The following is a 20,404-nucleotide window of genomic DNA, read 5'->3' on the forward strand; positions in this document are numbered from 1 at the left end:
CCGGAGGTGGTTTAAAGACTTCAATATCAGGTTTTCCTCTACGTTTGTGGTTGTTTCTCCTGGTCCAGGCTTCAGTCTGAGCCACTATGAACAGCTGCAGAAGAATGGCCTGTACAAGCGATTGGAGCTCCGGCCTAAACACCCTATTTTTTCGAATCAGATTACGGCCAAAACTCCGCCGGTGTCTGGGGACTACACTGTCGAACGGATGGCTTCGGGGCACCGCCGTTAAACATGCTCCAGGCGCCGACACAGGAGAAAAACCCCGGCTAAGAGCGATCGACCTGGCTCGGAGAGTCCAGCAGGAGAAGACGAAGTCACAGGCTGCGGAGTTCCCGGTGTCCGGCCAGCAGAGCAGGGTCATGGAGCTGAAACGGTTCAGTCTGCAGCTGCAAAATGTTCATCCTAACGTGCTGGCAAAACACCTCCACAGAAGCATGCTGTACCAGGACAAAGATATAGTTGTCATCAGTAAGCCCCATGGCGTTCCCGTCCGAGGTAAAGCAACCAATCTGGCTGTCCAACAGATTAAGTGGGGCATGATTTATAAAGTTGAAGTAATATGCGGGGTTTGATTTGAAAAAGGTATTAATCTGCTGTTAATCTGTCACTTAATTGGTTCTCGAGAAATTAAACGATTCATCTTTTGAGTTCAGTAAAAGTGGCACCAAAACTCTGATCATAGCTTAATAAATGTCATTGTCTCATCTGTATGAAATGTAAACTCACTTGTCATTTTATTAGGTACACCTGTACAATTGAATGCAGTCCAATATGAGACCGCTCTGCCATAAAATCTAAATTTACAAGGTTAGTTTATCAGTTGTTTCAATTGAAACTATCAGAAAGGTGAGTAATTCCACTATGTGTCAGGTAGGTGCCAAAACATTGCAGCCACTTCTTAACATGATGTACTCTGGTAGCACTCCACCACCAATAACATTGGCTAATAACATCCATCCATTATCATTAACAACTTATCCTGTTCAGGGTTGTGGAGGGCTAAAGCCTATCCCAGGAATTCACTCTGGACAAGCCACCAGTCTAACTCAGGGCCAACATAGAGACATGCAGAGACAGACAACCGTTCACATGTATGCGCAATTTAGAGTTAGTCTTTGGACTGTGGGAAGAAACTGGAGTGCATGGAGGAAACCCAAGTAAGCACAGGGAAAAGCTGCAAACTCCACACAGAAAGGCCTCAGCCACCCATAGATTCTAACTCATGAGTTCTTTGTTGTTGTCATTGTTTTTCAGATGACTCTGGGGCCACATCCGTCTCTTCTGTGCTTCCTGTTCTTTCCAAAATTATGGAGGGCATGAAGATCAAGTCTGGTTCTCAGCTGCTCCTCTGCTTGGGACTAGAGAAGGAGACAACGGGGGCTCTCCTACTGGCCAGGAGTGAAGAGGCAGCGGAGCACATACTCAGCCTGCACAGAAACAACCAGGTGCAGAGAAAATACTGGTAAGACACTGAATGCTGATATTTGTGGGTTTTTTTTTTTTTTTCAAGACTGAGCAACATCCTCATATATTTTATGTTTCACAGGGTCATTGCAATTGGTGTACCTGTACCGTCTGAAGGAGTGATTGACATTCCTATCACAGAGAGAGAGGTCACGGGCCCTCAGCCACACTACAAGGTCTCTTCTTCTGTGGTTTTGATGCTGCACAAATCACCTGCCATGAAATCACATCTTAATTGTTGTAGTACTTGTAGAAATTGCAAACAAAGGCTTTATACTGAATAAATTACTTTGTTTTTTGTAGTTGGTCATGAGGACATTAAAGCAGCATCAATTAAATCACTTTACTTGTCAATGATTAAAACAGTGATTGTTAGTTTGATGACTATTCATGTTACTGTACATAATTTTTCTAGTCTAATGACTTTTTGCAAATTTCAGATGGCGTTAAGTCCACTTTTCAGAATGAACAATGCAGGGGATGGTGTGACCAGAGTCCGAGCTCATCGGCAGTCCCACCCTGCAGTGACTAAGTACAAAGTCCTGGACAGCAGCAGTGGTTGCAGCCTTGTGGAGCTACAGCCTTTTACTGGTAAGAAGACTGAGCTGAACTTCTCAGGTTATCTGGGCAGACTGGACACATTGCGTTTTTTAAATTCTTGTTCATATATCTTTTTTTTTGTTTGTTTGTTTCCACAGGAGTTAAGCACCAGTTAAGAGTCCACATGGCATTTGCTCTGGCATGTCCCATTCTTGGGGACCATAAATATTCCCACTGGAGCAAACTGGCACCACAGGTAAAATGTAAATAGCAGGGTGGCTTTAAATATGTGTAGAAATATAAAATAGTTGTATTGTACATAAACAACAGTGGCAACGTGGACAATTGCCTAATAGTATGCCAGTCATGCTTTAATAACATTAGTCCATTCTGGGTTGAATGTCACTGTTGGTACATTCCCCTTTAACAACAGCATGTCACTTATGTTTCACTAACAGTTCTTCACTTGCTGTGCCATTTTGATTAGAAGAATTATACTGTCAAAGGGCAGTAAAGGCTTCTCACTTGTGACACACTGGCTCAGCAACCAAACTAATGTAGCACCGATCAGTTACAGCAACACACAGCTTTTAGTTAGATTTTTAGTATGACCAAATCAGTAGTTACAAAAGTAAAGCAACTGTGGCACAGGAAGGTAGAGTGGTCGTCCACCAATCTCCCAGTTATTGGTTCAATCCCTGGCTTCTCCGGTCACATGTCGAAGTGTCCTTGAGAAAGACACTGAACCCCAACTTAGTTGCTCCCGGTGAGTGTTGGCCAGCTGCATAGCAGCTCCCCCATCGGTGTATGAGTGTGTGTGTGTGATTGTGAGTGTGAATGGGTGAATAAGAAGCAGTATAAAGCACTTTGAGTGCCAATAAGTAGAAAAGTGCTATAAGTGAAAGCGCTATATAAGTGCTGACAATTTACCATTACAATTTAAAGTGGATAGTTATTTAACAGTTTCAAGTAGAAAAACCTTAGAACATTAGCAGCCTAGTAATAACGAGCAATCCTCCTACAAGCAAGAGGCATATATAATTAGTCATCTTTTGGTTTTAGTGTCAGATGACACACCAAGATGTGTCTGATGTAAACTTTGAGGTTTATAGCTCTTTTTGTCCCAGCGCTGTTTTATTAAACAAATTTGAAATATTTTTGCCTAAATTTCATTAATTAAAGAACCACATTGTAGCTACAAATAGGTAAGATTTGCTGCAAGGATAAAAATTGTCCTAGTGTGTACTGTTGAAACACCTGCTGTTGTATGGTTGGGCCATTAAAGCAGAAATTCATCAGTTTAGGTATCTTGTTGTGAACTGCTGACAGCTTAGTGCTTATTTATCTAACTCTTTTGTAGATTTGTCAACTAAAATAAACAAGGTAGCCCTAGCAGCCTTGGTTTATTACAAGGAAGCTTTATGGGAGAGTGCCGAGGGAAACGTCAAATAAAATCTCAGATAGTTTGCCTGAAAGCATGTGATGAAATAAAGTAACTGAAAGAAGTGACGAGCTAACTGGGCTTTTTGCCCCTTAAAATAGGCACTATGACTGGTGAAGATCCCTAAGTGCAGTTGTTTGCCCAGTCTCTCCCATCTTAGCCTATGTGGGCTGCCTGCTCTAGGCAGATTAACACATGCTATATTCCATTTCATAAAGATGTATTTACCTGTACTCTGAGTTATTCAGTGACTCTAAAGTGGTCTTAAATCCCTTTGTACATTTGTCGGAATTTGAACACTAACTACTTATAGGCACTGCATAAAACAAATCACTGATGCTTGTGTTATATTATCACACATATAGGACCCAAATATCTGCAAGGTCTTGGTTCCTGTTTTTTCCTGTTCTAAATAACAAAATTATACATTATACTCTACAGAAACTACCAGAACGTGTGCTGGGAAAGCTTGGACTGGAACAGAGCAAAATAAGATATCTTCCTCTTCATTTGCACTCTCGACAACTGATTCTTCCAGGAGCCAGTGAAGCAGACATCACTGTGTCTTGTCCGCTGCCAAAATACTTCACACATACATTGAAACGTCTGCATTTGATTCTTCCTGATGAAAAAGAAAATAAATAGGACCTCTTAGAAATGTTCAATTCTTTACAACCCAATGGATGTCTGGAAGTAGTGGACAACTGCTGTGAAATATTTCAGACTCTTGCATGGGAGAAAAGTTAACATTTAAATAGTGATATAAAACTGGGTTTTTGGAAGGGCTTTTATGTAAAATTATTAACACAAAAGAGGCTCTGTAGAAAATGACTGAACAGTGCTAGACAACTATTTTTAGTAATAAAGAACTGTATTACAACTATTTGTCAACATTGTTAATCAACACGTTTCTGTAATTTCTTTGGAGATTATATGTAGCTATAGATTTGTATTTATGGAAACCATCTCTAAATACTCTTTTATTTGTTGATAAGACCTGGGTACAAGGATTTTTTCCTGCATTAGCTAAATATTTTTTCATCTGCATATCCTGTTTAATTAGCGTACTGTACATACATAGAGGAATAAGTTGGCAAAAAATCCTTGATGGGTGTCTTGATTGCTAGTGTTGACCTGAGAAAATGGGTTCCAATTTCCTGAATGACGACAATATAGCACTTGACCTTGTGAGTATCATTCAATGATCCACAAGTTTAAATAAGATGTCATTTTTGAAAAACCAGGCACAAGTTCTGAACGTATCAATACATGATGCAAAATGTTGTCAGGATACAAAAGAAGTCGTGAGCAGTGGTCCCTGTAATTGTCTATTAAGATGTTGTATCATAGTGGGACCTTAAGGAGAAGTAAGACATGAATAAATGTCTTTGAGGTTAAGAAGTGAACGTTTAAATATTCTCATATTGATGAGACTGATTTGTACAGGAAAATGTACCACCTCTGCTCAGCTGAGAGCAACAGCACGACTGAGCTCATAATCCAACAGTGCCGAGACCAGATCCTCACTTTGTCAGTTGGAAGGTTACAGAGGCAATGGCTTAAACAGGTAGTCAAGAGAATCAACAGTCCACTCAATTAGCTGAAAAAGGCAATGTAGTAGAAAAATCTTGAGTGCAATCATCATCAGAAGGAAAGGATTGTTTCAGATGTTCCATTTAATTTGAGATGGACTGAGATTTGAAGAGCTAGGTGGGTACTGCATAGCCAACAGTCAGCGACTGGAGAACTAGTTCCCATTCCTCCTCTCAGTTTAGCCCACATTCTCTGAGCCAATGATTTCCTGGATCTCTCGAACCACGATAATACGAGCCAACATGTGTTCTACCTGCTGACTCGTGAGGGGCTGAGACGAGTACCACATGGGGCTGTTAGGTGCGACGACTGGTTCTGGGGTCATATAGTACGCATCATTACGGCCTTTAATGCTTTGAGGACTAGAAAAGAAAAAAGGAGTACAGTTGTATGTACACAGTAACTCAGTAAACAGAATATTTGTTTTCGACTACCACTTACCATTTGAAGAGATAAAAGTCGTACAGTTTAATGGGACAACGAAGGGGATTCTCTGGATCCTCGACCTGCTCTTCATACATTTCATCAGTCCCTGGAACAGACATAACACAACAGTTCAGCAACAGTAATTTCTGCAGTCAAAGGCTGTGATTCTGCAACATGAACCAAATTGTACTAAGGCACCTTTTTGTCCTGCAGTGTGTAGACCTTGTCCTTTGAGAAGGCGAATGGTTGTTGCTTTGTCCTTTATATTAGTGGGGTTCTTCCTTGTGTGCCTTAACACCTTAGAGAAAGCTACTTTCATATGCTGCTCAGGTGTTATCAGGTGGAAATATCTGGGACAAATATATTTGTATCACAATGAACTTCTACATCAAAAATACATCCCTGACTCATTACAGTGGGGAGATCTGGGTGACTTAGCAAAAAGTGGTGGTTACTTACTTAGTGTTGAAGTACATCAGAGTTGTGAGCAGTGTGGCAGGTGAATGTGCACCGAGCTGTTTACACTCCCACAGCATCTCTTCTGTTACATGACTTGGAATAATGTAACCTAAAGTAGGGACACATATTGAATAGGTGTTTCTATTTACAACAAAATGTAAATGTGGATAATCTTACCTAAAGGATGAACACTGGGTTTCCAACCATCCAGGATTTTGTGTAAGCACCCACAGAAACGTCCATAATATGGATCAGAGAAAATATCATCCACACGTCCATTTTCAGAGAGATACTACAGAAGGAAATGGGCATTAGTAACTTTAATATTTAGTAACATATTTGATAAGTGCAACACTTACCTTTTGTATACACAAGAAGATGTAATATAAAACATCAGGGGCAAACTGTTGTTCTTCTGCCCCTTGTGCCTCCTGTGTCATCAGGGAAAGACCCAGGTTTAGCTCAGCTACTGCACTGGACACCAAGTCTTCTTGAAAACGCAGGGGCTGACGACCTGGACAAAGGGACAGAGTTGAGCAGAGGCAGTTTTTACATGAAGTACTACATGAACAGCTAACACATCAGAGATCAATACTAAATGGTGGTCCAGAGGTTAAAATAAATATACGTAATTATTAATATTAGGATTGTTTGACAAATGTCACATATAATCCATTCATTTTAAATAGGGTGGCCAAAACATGAACCACCGCTTCTTAGATTGCAGTACAACTCCACTAACCACTTTGACCTCAATAATAAACACAGTAGAAATATGACGTTTCTGAGTATTTCAACCTAAAAACAGAGAAATTATAACATTGTAAAAGTAGAATTCATGGCACAGCCACTGTACTGTATTGCACAGGTGGCCATAATGTTATGTCTGATTGGTGTATGTTAACTTACGTCCAATTGGTGCCAGCTTTGTCTTTTCTTGCTTGCTTAGCTCAGCATTTTTTCGCTTCACCCAAAGGCGCCAGACCTCCAGGCCCTCCTCTGGCTTTAATGAGACAGGGACCAGAATCTCTGTTGGTGGTTCAGCATGATCATCTGTTTCTACTTGACACTACACAGGACCAAAATAAAAACATAAAACCTTCTGGACAAGCTGCAACATGCAACTTTTAGGCATTATGATGTAGCACAAAAATCAATGCACTCAGGGCATCAAATACTTATGCTGCAACAAAGCCTGTAGTGTCACATCCTGATGCACACGGTTTGTTCTTTTCTTAGTTAGAATGGTGAGTCTTACTCAGAAACCTTCAAGAAGGAAATATCTCTGTAGTGCTGGCAGTGCTGTTCTATGAATCTGTGTCACAGTAGGACATGACAGCACCTCTCTACTCTATAATAAGTTATGGACCACATTTTAACTAAAATGTGCTGGAAGAATATTACATATTATAGCTTTATTAATCACATGATCATAATTCTATGAGAAAATGTGGTAGTAATGTACATAGATTTCAGGACCAGTCCGTCTAAAAAGGGTACGAAAAACACCTGGAACCTGGGATTATTTGCAACCTTGCAAAAAGCATTGATTTAAATAACTGTACTGTTCTTAGTATTTCATAATATTAAAAGATACATATCTACCACAGCACTCATTCCATTCAGGCAATTACAATTTATTTAAAGGGATTTTTAAATTAAAATGCATCCCTTTAATGCATCATGTCATGAAACAAAGCATAGGATAAATGCCATCAATCCTGGCATAGGCCTACATTATGGTTGTATAGTAAAAGTCTGTTCTAACCTGCAGATGGAGCTGCTGGTCTTGTCCCTCTTCTCCTTGGCTCTGTTGATTTGGGTCCCATATGTGGACTGACTGGGTAGTGTTGTAAGTTCCTCCTACAGTCTGCACTGCCACAGGGATGTGAATGTTTCCATTCATGAACTGTGCTGGGAACAGGGTCTGCACTATTTCTTCTTGTGTGCCAGTGGAAGCGGACTGCAAATCTACAGATCTTGAAGAGGAAATGGGAGTCATTTTGTCCTTACCGTTGGTAGTAGTAACTTGCATTGTGCTGTATGTCTCCTGTGGTATTGCAATATGGGTTACACCCTGCTGTTGTGGAGAGGAATACACAGGGATGGTCCAGGTCTCACCTGTGGGACCTGTGATTGTGCCTGTGGCACTATACAGTTGAGCGCTGTCGACCGTGAGCAGGTCTGGCCGTAAAGAAACATAGCTTTGCTGCTGCCCTTGAGGAATGGTTAGAACTGTGGCTACCTGCTGGCCTTGTGGAACAGCATAGGAAACAGCTAGAGGGACATCCACCTTACGTTTTTTGGCTGGCTGGATAACTGTTGAGACAGTGCCACACCTCTTTTCTGTCTCCCTGGGAGAAGCCTGTTGCTGGGAAGGAGACATGGCTTCTATTGTCTGGATCTGGATCTGTTGGCCACCATGTAGCTGAATTTGTTGACCACCCTGAAGTTGAATTTGTTGTCCACCTTGTAGGTGAATCTGTTGACCAGCCTGGAGTTGAATGTGCTGCCCCCCTGGAAGCTGAATGTGCTGTGCTCCTTGTAAATGGATTTGTTGGCCACTTGACAATTGGAACTGTTGTCCTCCAGCTACAGCTGCAACCAACTGTGCCTGAATCTGCAAATACAGTCAGCATTGTGAACAAAACACCAGATATGCATCACATACATAGGTTTTATTTAGTGACTGATACTAATAATGCACCTGCTGTTGCTGCTCCTCAGTGAGCTCACCATGGTGAACAAGCTGGGCTGTTGAGATCTCCTGCAGGTCTTGCTGAGAGGGGGAGGCCACCTGAAGAACCTGGCTAACTGTGTTGGGCTGTTGTTCCTGGATCTGAACCTGCCACAAAGGGGAGCATGAAAATTAATGGGCCGATTAGAAATCACACCATGTAATAACATACATGACTGTTTACCAACACATTCTGAATTACTCTACCGATTTATTTATTATTTAAAAAATAACATAATAAATATTATCTGCACCTGACACAAAAATGGTTAACACTGAGCTGGTGGCAGCAAATATTTCCAAAGAAACATTTTTCTCTACCGAAAAAGTATACCAGTAGTAGCTACAGAATTGTATATTAGACTTAGATGTAAGAAGGGCAATATATCAAGATGTGGTTCCTTTTTCATTGCAAATAGTTTGTTCTGTGAGTTTATTTATACATCTAAGGACCCAATCCCACGGTAATGCAGACGCAGAGAGAATGTAAATCATTGATCACACTAATGTGTGGCAATGACCATGTCTTCTTACGAGTAGTATAACCTGAGTGAATGACTGAAAGAAGGTTTAAGTAAGCATGTTATTTCACACCAGAGAGCATGGTAAATATAAGCTCAGTATGAAAATATAAAGAATGATTAACAGAATATGACATTTGGGCTTTGAATCGGAATTATTTAAATGCTTCATTACATCTTGGGTGGACACACGAATCAAAGCTGCCAAAGCAAAGCTGCCAAAGCAAAGCTACTTTAACCCTCACAACAATTAATTAAAATGTAACATATTCACTTAAACCATGTTTCACTCATAACACTGAGTGTTGACAGTTCTCCTAAACCCTACAAGCCCTCTCTGTCTTGCACAGTTTAAACACAGTATGTGACACAGATATTGGTACAATAACTTACCTGCACTTGGAGTTGCTGTTCAGACCCTTGATGGACTGACATCTGAGGTGAAATCTCCGCTGAGGTCACCTGTACCTGTCATGAAGCATATTTATACAAATAAGTGCAGTAGACTACATCAAAAATAAAGAATAATCCTAATATCAATAAGCAACTACAACCATAATAAAAGAGATGAAATCTTACCGGGCAAGCCAGCTCTAAGAGAGACCCAGCTACCTCTGTGCTGTCAGTGTATACACAGTTGGTACCCTGCTGCTGGTACACCATGGCTGTGGTGGTGGCTACCTCTCCTTCCTGGCTGAACTCCTGCAGCACCTCTTGGCCCTTGGCAAGGGAGTCAAGGAACTCCTTCATCCTGTGCTGAGGCACAGTTCGGGCCTTCTGTCGCACATATTCATCAAAGGAGACCACCCCACTCTCCTGCTCATTCATCGTTACTTTACCTAGAAAGATAAAAATACCCTTTCAACCAATACGTATTATATTCAAGTCTAGAACATGTTACACCTCTAATGGTATGCATGCTGCTGACATGTACTATTATAAAAAGGAAGACGTGAGTTGAAAGCATATCATTGAAAGCCTTGCTGGTTAAATGAGTGGCAGTGGTAACACAGTAAGCATATGAAACAAAGTGCATTTTGACTACGATTCTATCCTATCAACTTTTATTGAAAAAAGAAAATTAAGGTCGCTTAATGGCTCAAAACTACGCCCAAATTTGTAATTTACTACCAGACACACATTTTGGTTAAAGGTAAGTAGAACCATGGATTAAGGTGCCGATGATACGTTTTCTACGACTTTTTTTGAACAGACTGCACGCTAACGCTGTGTACGTCGTAGTTAACTCTAGCTGTTAGCAAGTTAGCTTAACAATGCTAGCAAAGCACTATCACAACCCATATGGATAGTAGTCTGGTTAGCTAACGCTACCGCTAACTCTACCTAAGCCCGCCATATACTAATGTGATTTTTACAGTGATCTGTGTAATTAAGCTACATAGTTCGCTCCTAGGACAAGTTAACAAACAATAAAACAACAATCCATTCATTGTGATAACATAATGCCAAGTTAAATAGCGTTAGCTAACCACTGTGCTAGGTTAATGTTAGTTAGCTAGCTCGAAGTCTCCGGATTCTGTCATGCTACCTTAAATAAAACGAAATCCTCTCCTTTCCGCCAAGGCACGGTGTTTAAAACTAAAAAGCCGATAAACGTCTAACAGCTACCACCAGCAAGCCATTCACTTCACTACATCATGCATGCAGCAGCGCTATCACGCAAACAATGCTGTGGTTAACGTTAGATTGCGATAAAATTTAACAGCAGCTGCGAGCAGGCGAGGTCTCTGACGTCTGCTTATTTCAGGAGGAGATCCAGTCTGATGTCGGTGTTTAAGTTTCCCAGCTCCAGCAAAGCGCAAATGTGTTTGTCCGGCACAATCACGACTAGTGTCACTGTAATTTACACCTCAGAAACACACGTGAAGAAACGAGTCGACAGTGTTTAACCAGTGGGACATACAATGACGGAAGTATAGGCCCCGAAAACAACCCGATTCCTCTGCAGACTGCTCTGTCAGACGATGGCCCGCACAACTCCCATCCTACACCAAGTGTGAAATGATCACTGAAATTCCGTTAATCACTGTACCGAATTCTCCTGTAAGGATGTTTCATTTCAAAATTTCAGACAACAGACAACATCCACATCTCTAAGGTGAAGAATGGGTTATCTGAAGAAAAACATGATCTGAAATTGCAGGTATATAATATGTTGCCTAGTATTTTCTTTTGTATTTTTTTTATTTTCAGAAGACACAAAACAACCACAACAACAACAAATGAAAACATGCACTCACATATAGGTTACTAGCTTTTACTTCACAATAAAGAGCATTTAATCTAGGTTATTCTCAAAAGGCAGACGTTACACTGAAAATGGTATAGGTTTTTACTAGATTTGGGGGTTTATTGACTTCCCAACAATCTCCACAGTTCCCAGTACTTTTGGGTGATTTAAAACAACCAAAACGTTGTACATCTTCTTAATGCCAATCATTCGAAATGCATGCATAAGGTGAAGCAATGATACAATTCTTCCCACAGTAATTCTGATTATCACTGGAATGTATGTACCTTTAACAAAGTCTAACTTCCCCAGTCTGCCTTAAAGCACCATGCATGTGCTACTGAGGGCCTCCCCCTGTTTGCTTCACAACAAACTGCCTCTCACCCTTCTTAAGGTGGCCCAAGACAGATGTACTGTGTGCATAGGCTATATCTGCTACACATTGGATATGAAAGAGTTAATTCCCACAGTCACTGCAGACCATTTGGGTTTTTTGCAAAGGCTCTCTGGTGAAAGAGCTTTTGCTCTTTATAATTCACATATTAATATAATGTACCTTGTGTCTTTAATCAAATGTTCTACCAATGGTAAAACATGATAACATTCTAAGATTCATCAAAATGCCAGTCATGGCCATGAACCCTTATCATTCACATCTGGTGTCCATTGATCATGTCATATATGGCATAAGGCCTTGTAAATGTAAATATTCTTTTCATAGTAAAAACCCATAAAGTGTCATGAAACAATACTATACTATAGTGCTCGTATCTACTTGCCTTTATAGAATCACTTCACGTGGCTTTGTGCTACTGTGAGAATCTTAATGTAATCCTTTTGAGAAGGGATTTACCTTAACATAACTGTTGTAGAAAGAGGGCAGGTTAATAGTCAAAACCACTTTTTTAAAAATGGTCCTGTGAGGGTAAAAACTAGGAATGTATTTATGCCAGTATTTCTTTCTATTGGAGCCACTGGTATTTAAATCTTGCTTTCTGTTTATGCATATGAGAGGGTGATGGGAAGCTGCCAAGTAACCAGCTGGTGTTTAATGTTAATAAGACGTCAGCTTGAAGGCTTGCTTGCTATGTTCAGGTCTGTAAATCCAGTGTCTTCAACCCTTACTGTGATGGTCTTTGACATCAGAAATCAGATGTTAAACATACATGCAGCTAGAGATGGAGTGCTAGCCATGACCGAGTAAAAAGGAAGCAGAGCACAAGGAAATACAGGTATGCATAGTTTTACTGAGCATTAAACTTGTTTGTCATTGTTAGATTACAGCACAGATGGTTTTTGCAATGTTTGTTTCATTGACTCCAAAAAGCTTTGCAGCTGGGGCCTTTTTAATATTTCTGTAGTGTCTGGATCAAATTCAGTTTTAATCAAATTTCTTAATCATAAATCATGATAGAATGCATTTCTCTACCATTCTCAACATGGTTTATGTTTTTAAGAGTGTTAACGTAAACGTAAAATGTGAATAACATTTATTTATTGTTTAGAATTACCTGGAATATCAGACCACATGTTAAAAATGTTTGCAATATGCTAAAAATATGCTTGTATACCATTCTATTCATTTTCAGTCATTTATTCATATTAGGTATGAATTGTGTACCATGACCCAAAGGGCTCATGCTGTGTATTTGCCAGGACTTATGTTTTTTTATGTTTTTTTTTTATTTGACACAAACCTTCCGCAGAAGTTGTGAAGTGTGTAACTCCAGTGGATTACACAGAGTAATTATTGTGTTTTAAAGGATTGAAATGCAAGATTAATTATCTGGGAATCTGTTTAGCTTTACCCAACCTCCAAAGTCTTTCTAGAGAAGGCTCGTTCATAATTATGTGGTGCACTGTAGCGATATTGCATTCCTGTTGATACAAGAAAAATGTTTAATTTTTTTTTAATTTGCCTAATGAATAATACTGTAAATGGTCAATGGCAGTCTGTATGGCTGTTGTCAGTTTAACTAATGTTTGTTGATCAAAAGGTTTTCTGTGGTATAGATCGATAATCACGTATCAACCCTTTCTTCTGTTGTTCTACAGGTTTGATATTCCAATTTGTGTGACCAAAAAAATGGGGCGTTTATCTTTGCTCTTTGTCACATTAACCATCTCTTCCCTTTCACTTGGAAGCCTTATTAAGACTTCACATTTATTGGACCACTCTGATTCAGTCCAAAAACCTCAAACCACGAGCAGACACACCACAAGTGACAGCTTGACCATGGCAGTTTTCTTCCATTCAATAAGCAGCAGTGACTCTGTCGAGGGCAGTGGACATGGTTTTGGCAGCAGAAAATCACAGAGACTCACAAATGACACTGTTATTCCAAAGAAGCCTGAGCGAGAGGAAACTGAAAACACCTCTGCATCTAAATTCTTGTTAACTACATCACCAGCAAATACTCCACACCACTTACAGCCTCGTGATCAAGAAGCTGAGAAAGCAAATACTTCAATTATAGGAGACACCGACTCCAGTGGAAACATTATGACAGAGGATGCTCTCTTCAAAAGCACCCACATAACAACCGAGGAACAGCCAAATGATAGTCAGACTCCCATAGTGAATGTCAAAGTCTTTGATGGTAGGTAAAAATATTAAATCGAAAATACAGTATGTCATTGTTCACGTTCTTATTTGAATATATTGAATATGGTCAGTTACTTAATTGTCATAATTAGGTGGAAAAGAAAAATGTCCTTCATTAGCCATATAATAATATAAACAACTGATGTAAAATATATTGCCCATATTCGCTATTGTAGAAGGTTCCAAAAATAGAAAAAATAAATCAACAACTGCACATGTCTATAAGACTTTGCATTGTAGAAGTCCTAATTGAGTTCTTCTGCTCCCTTTCTTCTTTGTGTTAGGTGAGGACAACCCTGAACTTCCTGTTCAAACAAATGCGTTTACCTCTATGACAAACCAGAACCTGTTAGGACATAGAAATCCATGTGTTCTTGGACTTAGACCATGTGTTGCTCTCAAAAACTTTAATGGCACCAATCTGCAATGGGATGACATGAAGCGCACACTAGCGTTTGCCTGGGAACTACATGTGTTTGGATCTGCCAGCCTTTTCATATTGATGGCAGTTCTGGCACTTTTGGGAATGGCTGGTGCATGCACATGCCCTCATCCCCTCTGTGATGCCCTAACTGTGGCAAATAGTCTTCTGATTATGAGTGGTACATTGCGCGGTGTACTCCTGTTACTCGATCCTTATGGTACTCTTCACATCTTGTCTCGTCCTACCCTAGCAGCTCTTCACAACATTCCCCTGCAGCTTTTTTTGTGGACACAGGTTGCTCTTTCTCTGGCCATTCTAAGAGGGATGAAATTATTATTTTTTCCACTAAAGCTGCAGCATCCATGGGTGGTTGGAGGGCTGGCTATATCACACTGCACTCTATTACTTGTAGCAGACCTATACTCTACAACTTTATCTCCTGCTCTCCCTCTGTGGCTACAGACCCTGTCCCTCTGCTGGGGTCTCCCATTGTGCATGGGAATCCTCACAAAGTCTCTTTCTCACATACATCCTTTTCTCAGGTCCTCTGTACCTCAGTGGATTCCTTCACAGAGGGTTGAGAAGCGAGCAAAGCAAGTAACAGCAGTGTGTGCCTTCCTTGGGGTTCTTGGCTGCACCCTCCAGATGTATAGTATCCTCTGGCTTTATGGGCTACTAGGGAACTGGAGACATTTTGGCTGGGGCTGGTGGCTCAGTCAGTTTTGGGCAAGAATCCTTGAACTGGCTTGGGGTTTCACTTTGCTCGTCCTCGGATCCTGGATCATCTGGATTCCCTCCAAGAGTCATTCAAGGCTTGATCAATGGAAGGGCAGAAGCGAGGTGTCTAAAGGGGTGGATGAGAAGAGCTTGTGGGGTAGAGTAACGGCGAGTTTAAGAAAAGGGCCACTAAGAAAATCAGAGAAAACCTGGGAAGACCTGATGCCAAATAACTGGGCGAAATACAACCTGTCAAGAGCAGGTATCAGCAGTAATGTAATGAGTCCATATGATGATAAACCATCTACCATTATACCTGAGTATAACCCCAATCCTGTAAGCAACAGCAGCACTGAATCTCAGGCTGCATTATTGTGGCAAAAAGTCGGTGAATGTGAATGTATTCTTTCTCTTATAGAATTTGACATGGGCCCCCCATCTCCTATTAACCTCAGGCGCAGTATTGACAATGCCCTTCATCATGGGCAGCTTGTAGCAGGGGGTCTATTCACTCCTCCACCTCTCTTTTGGACTCAGACAGTGGATACAGATGCCACTGATGGAGATGGCGGTACAACATTCCCTTCCGCTTATGTCAGTTATGGATGGATGTTGGATGCAGAATCTATTTCTCCATTTCTTGACCACTTCCAAGCCAAAGACACAACACAGTCACCCATTGCTGCGTCTGATTACGGTACCAGTATTGGTTCCCCAATTATTGCACATCAGGGAGAAGATTTTAATACAGTGCTGTCATCAGTGATGCATCAGTATGACTGGTCTGATGACTATGTCACAGACCTCTAAACTGCCTCTGATGTCAAGAGCAAGACATAACCTCATAAGGAATTGTGATTATTTTGGGAACAATCCAAGTGTAGTGGCAGAAAACATGTCTGGATAAATTTGTTTATTTATTTAACTTTAACTAGGCCTTTTGATATGTTTTCATCTTGGTATTTTAGCACAAATGATTGGTGTCATGGTGTTATTTGGAAATAAAGTGGCTTCATATGACTTGTCTATAATTTTGACAAAGGCCAAGTTCAGAAATGTTGCATTTAACCATAGCTGAAATCATTTTCAGAATCTAATGCTTTCCTGTGTACAAAAATTTGGAAAGCGTGAAGCTGTTTATTTTGGTTTATTGTAGGCTATATGATTAACCTTATTGGTTTAAATAATCATAGCAAGCATCAGTCCACTCAGTCCACCCAGCTTAGCTGAAGGGAATACTTAACGTACCTACCAAGAGACAAAAATACAAACACAATTTTAGGTCCAAACTTTTTATTGCTTTAGGCTCGGCTGTGATTGGTTAGTCAATTAAGTAGCAGGAAGACAGTAAAATTCTGAAGGTGTACTTGTCACTCAGTTTGGAGTATTCTGACTTGCAATTTCAATCAACAAAGTCATTTAAAATTAAGTGAACTTTGTACTGTACTCCACACAATAGAATTATTCTAGTTTTGCAAATTAATATTAAATTTCATGCGACACTGAATGTCTGAATTCTTGTTACTTGACCAGCAATGTAATTTATTCATTCATTAATTAAAACCATTCAAACCAGTTGCGCGTAAAAGGCCCATTAAAAGGTACTATACTTGTATATCTAGAACACTTTAAATAGCCATTATACATGGCTTTTCTACTTAGGTCACATTGTCATTATCAAGGATATCGAAAGATTTTGTGGTCATCCTGAAAACCACTATACAAAGGCCTAATGTGGGCTAACTGTGATGGCTCAGGAAAATCATATACTGTTCATTGTAGTTATGGTGCCTTTAATGTCCTTAAAACCTTGTAATGGACAAGCTTCTGGTGCTGGAGCTGTTGTGGGAGGCAGGATAGTTTTTGATGCAAACCTTAATTATGTGGTCTCAACCCAACACGGTTCAAATGCATTTAGGTTTGACGAACCGGGTGAGTTACACTGTATATCCTGTATCTAATCACATCAGGTTCAACTGCATAAACGGTAGTTGAGACCTGGACCGAGCAAACCATGAATGCAGGTTGTAATAAAAAGCAAACTGTTCAGGTTGTCAAATTCCCACTACAATTTCCAGTCTCAGTGTTAAATGCCCTTTTATTTAAGTACCATAAGTTTTTGACTACAATATTGACCAATAACAATTCTGAATACAGATTATTTCAAGACTAGATATATTTCTACAATGTGTGGGGCTGTCGTTTGTATTTGAAGGGACTATAAAACTAAAGACTATCACACACAAATGGCAGCTTATAGTATCTATGTAACTGGCATGCTTATAGCCCATAGGACATATGTGTCCTTTGTGATGGCATGAACAATTTGGGCACATGCTCATCAAAATAATGCTCTGCAGCAACATGACTAAACTGAACCTCCACCGGGATGGTTTTACGGAGGATTTCATGTCATATGAGTAAGCAAATTGATGAATTAAGTAGATTTTCAGGTTTATGTCTCAATTTGTGCATTTTCTACAGTGCCACACAGTCTAATAGATACAAAACTCAGGCTTGTGGATCCATCATTACATTCTAGTGGCAATCTTATGACTCTGAAGAACTGCCAGTAGCTCATTTTCTTGTAGAACGTTGTAAGTTTCAAATAGGTACACAGTTATTATGATACACAGTTTAAATATATTTATGTTAAATAGATGAGGGACCTTTGGCGCTTTGCCTCAAATGCCCTCCAAATGTGGCTTCTCAGTGAAAAGATCATGCTAAGATGTGATCCTCTCTGTACCTTATCAGAGTTGCCCTGATACTAGGCAGGTTAAGTTCATTTTCCATGTAAATAGTCACAAATCATGTATTTATATCAGTTGCAAATGTATGACACCTAACTGCGCTCATCAATACTGTGCAAAAAAAATAATGTTTTTCATTGTCTTTCAAATTTGTTTTCCAATTTGTCTTCTACAATTCTTTGATGATTGCAGAAATAAAATTGTCTTGTCGTTATGCCACCACTGTCCCCTGCAGGGTGATGATTATGTACTGACACTAGGTTTATGGGGGGAACTGATAAGAACTGCTGAGTCATCATGATCCTCTGTTTCCTTCTTTTTATCTGGAATGTTGGTAAAACTTGAGTGTTTTACTGCGAATTAAGTCAAAATTAAGGGTTGGTGACCATACATGTTTGTATTTTATTAGAAAACACCTTCAGCTTACTTTGTCTCCTTATATTGAAACCATCGAAGGGTTTTCTTGAGGCCTGACCCTGAACCTGCACCTTACAACAAATGCTTGTGCATAGAGATAAGGAATATTGGGCTCTCTTGTAGTTTAAAATAGAGGTGAGGTGTAAAATGTTTTTATTTACTCAATTTTCTTGGTAGATCTTGAGCTTCTGAGTACTCCACTTCCTAACGTTTCCACAAAAAACAGTTCTCCTGAGTTCTGTCCTCCTGCATAAACTGCTACAAGTATAGTGGCTCTCCTGCCCAATCATCCAGAGCTTACCGCAGATTCTGCTACAGGTTTAAGTTCTAAAACACAAAACCAAGTGTCTCCATATCAGGAACATGCATTCCTTTTTATGCAGCAGCTTCCTCATTACATTTAGTTTTCCAACAACTCCAACTGCTCCTCGCCTGGTCCAGTTCCCTCAGATGTCTCAATCTCAATTATTTGGGACTCCATTTATTTTGTTTCTACAATTTGCCATGTGACCTGGAATTCTTTTTTTTTAAACAATTCCTCCTCCTCCTAGTAGCACAAAGTTTTTTGTAGCCACACCCACCTACATAAGTAAGCCCAAGTAACCTCATGTTCCCAACCAGCCACAGTTTACAATGCCATCTCAATATCTCTTCTCAGCATTCTCTGACCATGAATTACTCCAGGAGGTCATCCTCAAGTAGTTTACGTTCCCTGACCTGCCTTTAAACAGCCCAAGGCACATATGTATTATCAAGGCTACCACATCCCTTTCCTGTATCCTTCTTAAAGACATAATAAACAAACTTCTGCTCCTACATCACCTCAACAACCACAGCAGGGACCACTCCAAATTCTGCTTCTCAAAATTAATGTTATTACCTATGCCTTTTTAAGCATACTTATTATGCTACTCAGCAGTTTCGCGATCCTTTTCAAGACCTAGAAACATTTTCTTATCACCACTTTCTGCCTAACTATAGTGCCATGTTTACTTTTTATTGTCAGAGGCCATAATCAGCTGCAAGGAACTAATAAAGGTACTGTTGAAACCACAAGGAACATCAGACTCTTTTCCTCTTTTTTTACTCTCTTACATTCTACTGAACTTTGTGAGTTTGTTTAGTGGCAAAGATTCCTATGTTTCCTATTCCTATCTCTTTAGTGAGAAACTTAATGTTCATTTCAATAGGATAAATATAGGGCGACATTGGCTTACACAATTGTCTGAATTTGTTTTCAATGTTTGACATAATGGTAATTAGACATTCAGGGCTATACCTTTTATTCTAAACACAAAGATCATGAGTCCGAATCAATATTTTCTTTTCAGTTCTTTGGATTTGTATGTATTCTAGTGAAGGTTTTTCACACTTTCTGTTTCCACTACCTCTGTGTCTGTTTATTTTTCCACTACCCCAACATGCCTTATAGAATTTCCCAAGCCTAATGTGGTTTTCTCAACGTGCTTTTGTCTTACCAACTGTCTATAAATTAAAAGATAAAAACATTCCATCATAGAAGGCCATGAAAACCAGGAGATATTTTTATCTGAGCACTGAAGCAGTGATGTCTTGAAATATTTGCTAAAAAAACAAAAAAATCCACCTTTTAACTTTTTGTAAAAGCCATTAATTGATTGATCATTTTCCTCAATATGTTTGATAGCCTCTTTCATAGTTGTTGCCCTTAAAACAGTGCTATTTAAATACACTGAACTGGCAAATTATTACACCAAGCTTAAGGCAATGTCTAACACGACAGGGCTGTGATAATACCTCCCTTGTGAAGGTGATAATGTTCGGTACTGATATGGTTTGTGTGATGTACTAGGCAACCATGACTAATTTGGATTTTGTAGATTTGTAGTGTGGTTGAGTTTTATTGTGTTCTGACAGGTGAAGCTAGTGTATGGTAATCACATTTATATAAATAAATGATACTGTGCTAAAACCAGATTTTACATAGTACGCTGCATTCCACACTTCCCTCATTTAATACACTTCAAGATCTTCAAGATAATTACATCATATAAAATTAAAGGCGGTAAACAAA

The 20,404-nt window shown here is 39.7% G+C and overlaps 2 protein-coding genes across 6 annotated transcripts; one reads left to right on the forward strand and one right to left on the reverse strand.

Moving 5' to 3' along the window:
• On the forward strand, positions 1-4,774 carry LOC137127645 (pseudouridylate synthase RPUSD4, mitochondrial-like). Its single transcript, XM_067504915.1, has 6 exons — positions 1-498; positions 1,258-1,465; positions 1,550-1,643; positions 1,908-2,058; positions 2,166-2,263; positions 3,890-4,774. Exons 1-6 carry the CDS (start codon positions 87-89, stop codon positions 4,091-4,093), a joined length of 1,167 nt encoding a protein of 388 aa, XP_067361016.1. The 5' UTR covers positions 1-86; the 3' UTR covers positions 4,094-4,774.
• LOC137127644 (transcriptional regulator QRICH1-like) lies at positions 1,293-11,226 on the reverse strand. 5 transcript variants are annotated; one of them, XR_010914448.1, is made up of 13 exons: positions 10,734-11,203; positions 9,764-10,023; positions 9,578-9,652; positions 8,634-8,771; positions 7,695-8,546; positions 6,836-6,995; positions 6,286-6,440; positions 6,104-6,218; positions 5,927-6,035; positions 5,666-5,817; positions 5,483-5,573; positions 1,570-1,680; positions 1,293-1,430 (listed from the first exon to the last, which is right to left on the reverse strand). XR_010914448.1 is itself a non-coding variant. In XM_067504914.1 (12 exons), exons 2-12 carry the CDS (start codon positions 10,010-10,012, stop codon positions 5,220-5,222), a joined length of 2,280 nt encoding a protein of 759 aa, XP_067361015.1. In that variant the 5' UTR covers positions 10,013-10,023; positions 11,109-11,226; the 3' UTR covers positions 3,219-5,219. The 5 variants fall into 5 exon arrangements, 4 of the variants coding, with proteins under 4 accessions (XP_067361015.1, XP_067361013.1, XP_067361011.1 ...); XM_067504914.1 differs by lacking the exons at positions 1,293-1,430; positions 1,570-1,680 and adding an exon at positions 3,219-5,403 and having other exon boundaries at positions 11,109-11,226; XM_067504912.1 differs by lacking the exons at positions 1,293-1,430; positions 1,570-1,680 and adding an exon at positions 3,219-5,403 and having other exon boundaries at positions 10,938-11,202.
• Positions 11,227-20,404: the final 9,178 nt, after the last annotated feature.

This window comes from Channa argus, chromosome 5 (genome assembly GCF_033026475.1).
Source record: "Channa argus isolate prfri chromosome 5, Channa argus male v1.0, whole genome shotgun sequence".
NCBI classification, from domain to species: domain Eukaryota; kingdom Metazoa; phylum Chordata; class Actinopteri; order Anabantiformes; family Channidae; genus Channa; species Channa argus.

What these genes read in the sequence shown, in the direction of transcription:
- LOC137127645 (XM_067504915.1), top strand. Translation starts at nt 87, where the DNA reads ATGAACAGCTGCAGAAGAATGGCCTGTACAAGCGATTGGAGCTCCGGC. An exon ending in CCATGGCGTTCCCGTCCGAG is followed by an intron (nt 499 to 1,257) that starts GTAAAGCAACCA and finishes ATTGTTTTTCAG; the next exon opens with ATGACTCTGGGGCCACATCC. An exon ending in GCCCTCAGCCACACTACAAG is followed by an intron (nt 1,644 to 1,907) that starts GTCTCTTCTTCT and finishes TGCAAATTTCAG; the next exon opens with ATGGCGTTAAGTCCACTTTT.
- LOC137127644 (XM_067504914.1), bottom strand. Translation starts at nt 10,012, where the DNA reads ATGAATGAGCAGGAGAGTGGGGTGGTCTCCTTTGATGAATATGTGCGA. An exon ending in AACAGCAACTCCAAGTGCAG is followed by an intron (nt 8,772 to 9,577) that starts GTAAGTTATTGT and finishes CCTTTGTGGCAG; the next exon opens with GTTCAGATCCAGGAACAACA. An exon ending in CTGAGGAGCAGCAACAGCAG is followed by an intron (nt 8,547 to 8,633) that starts GTGCATTATTAG and finishes CTGTATTTGCAG; the next exon opens with ATTCAGGCACAGTTGGTTGC.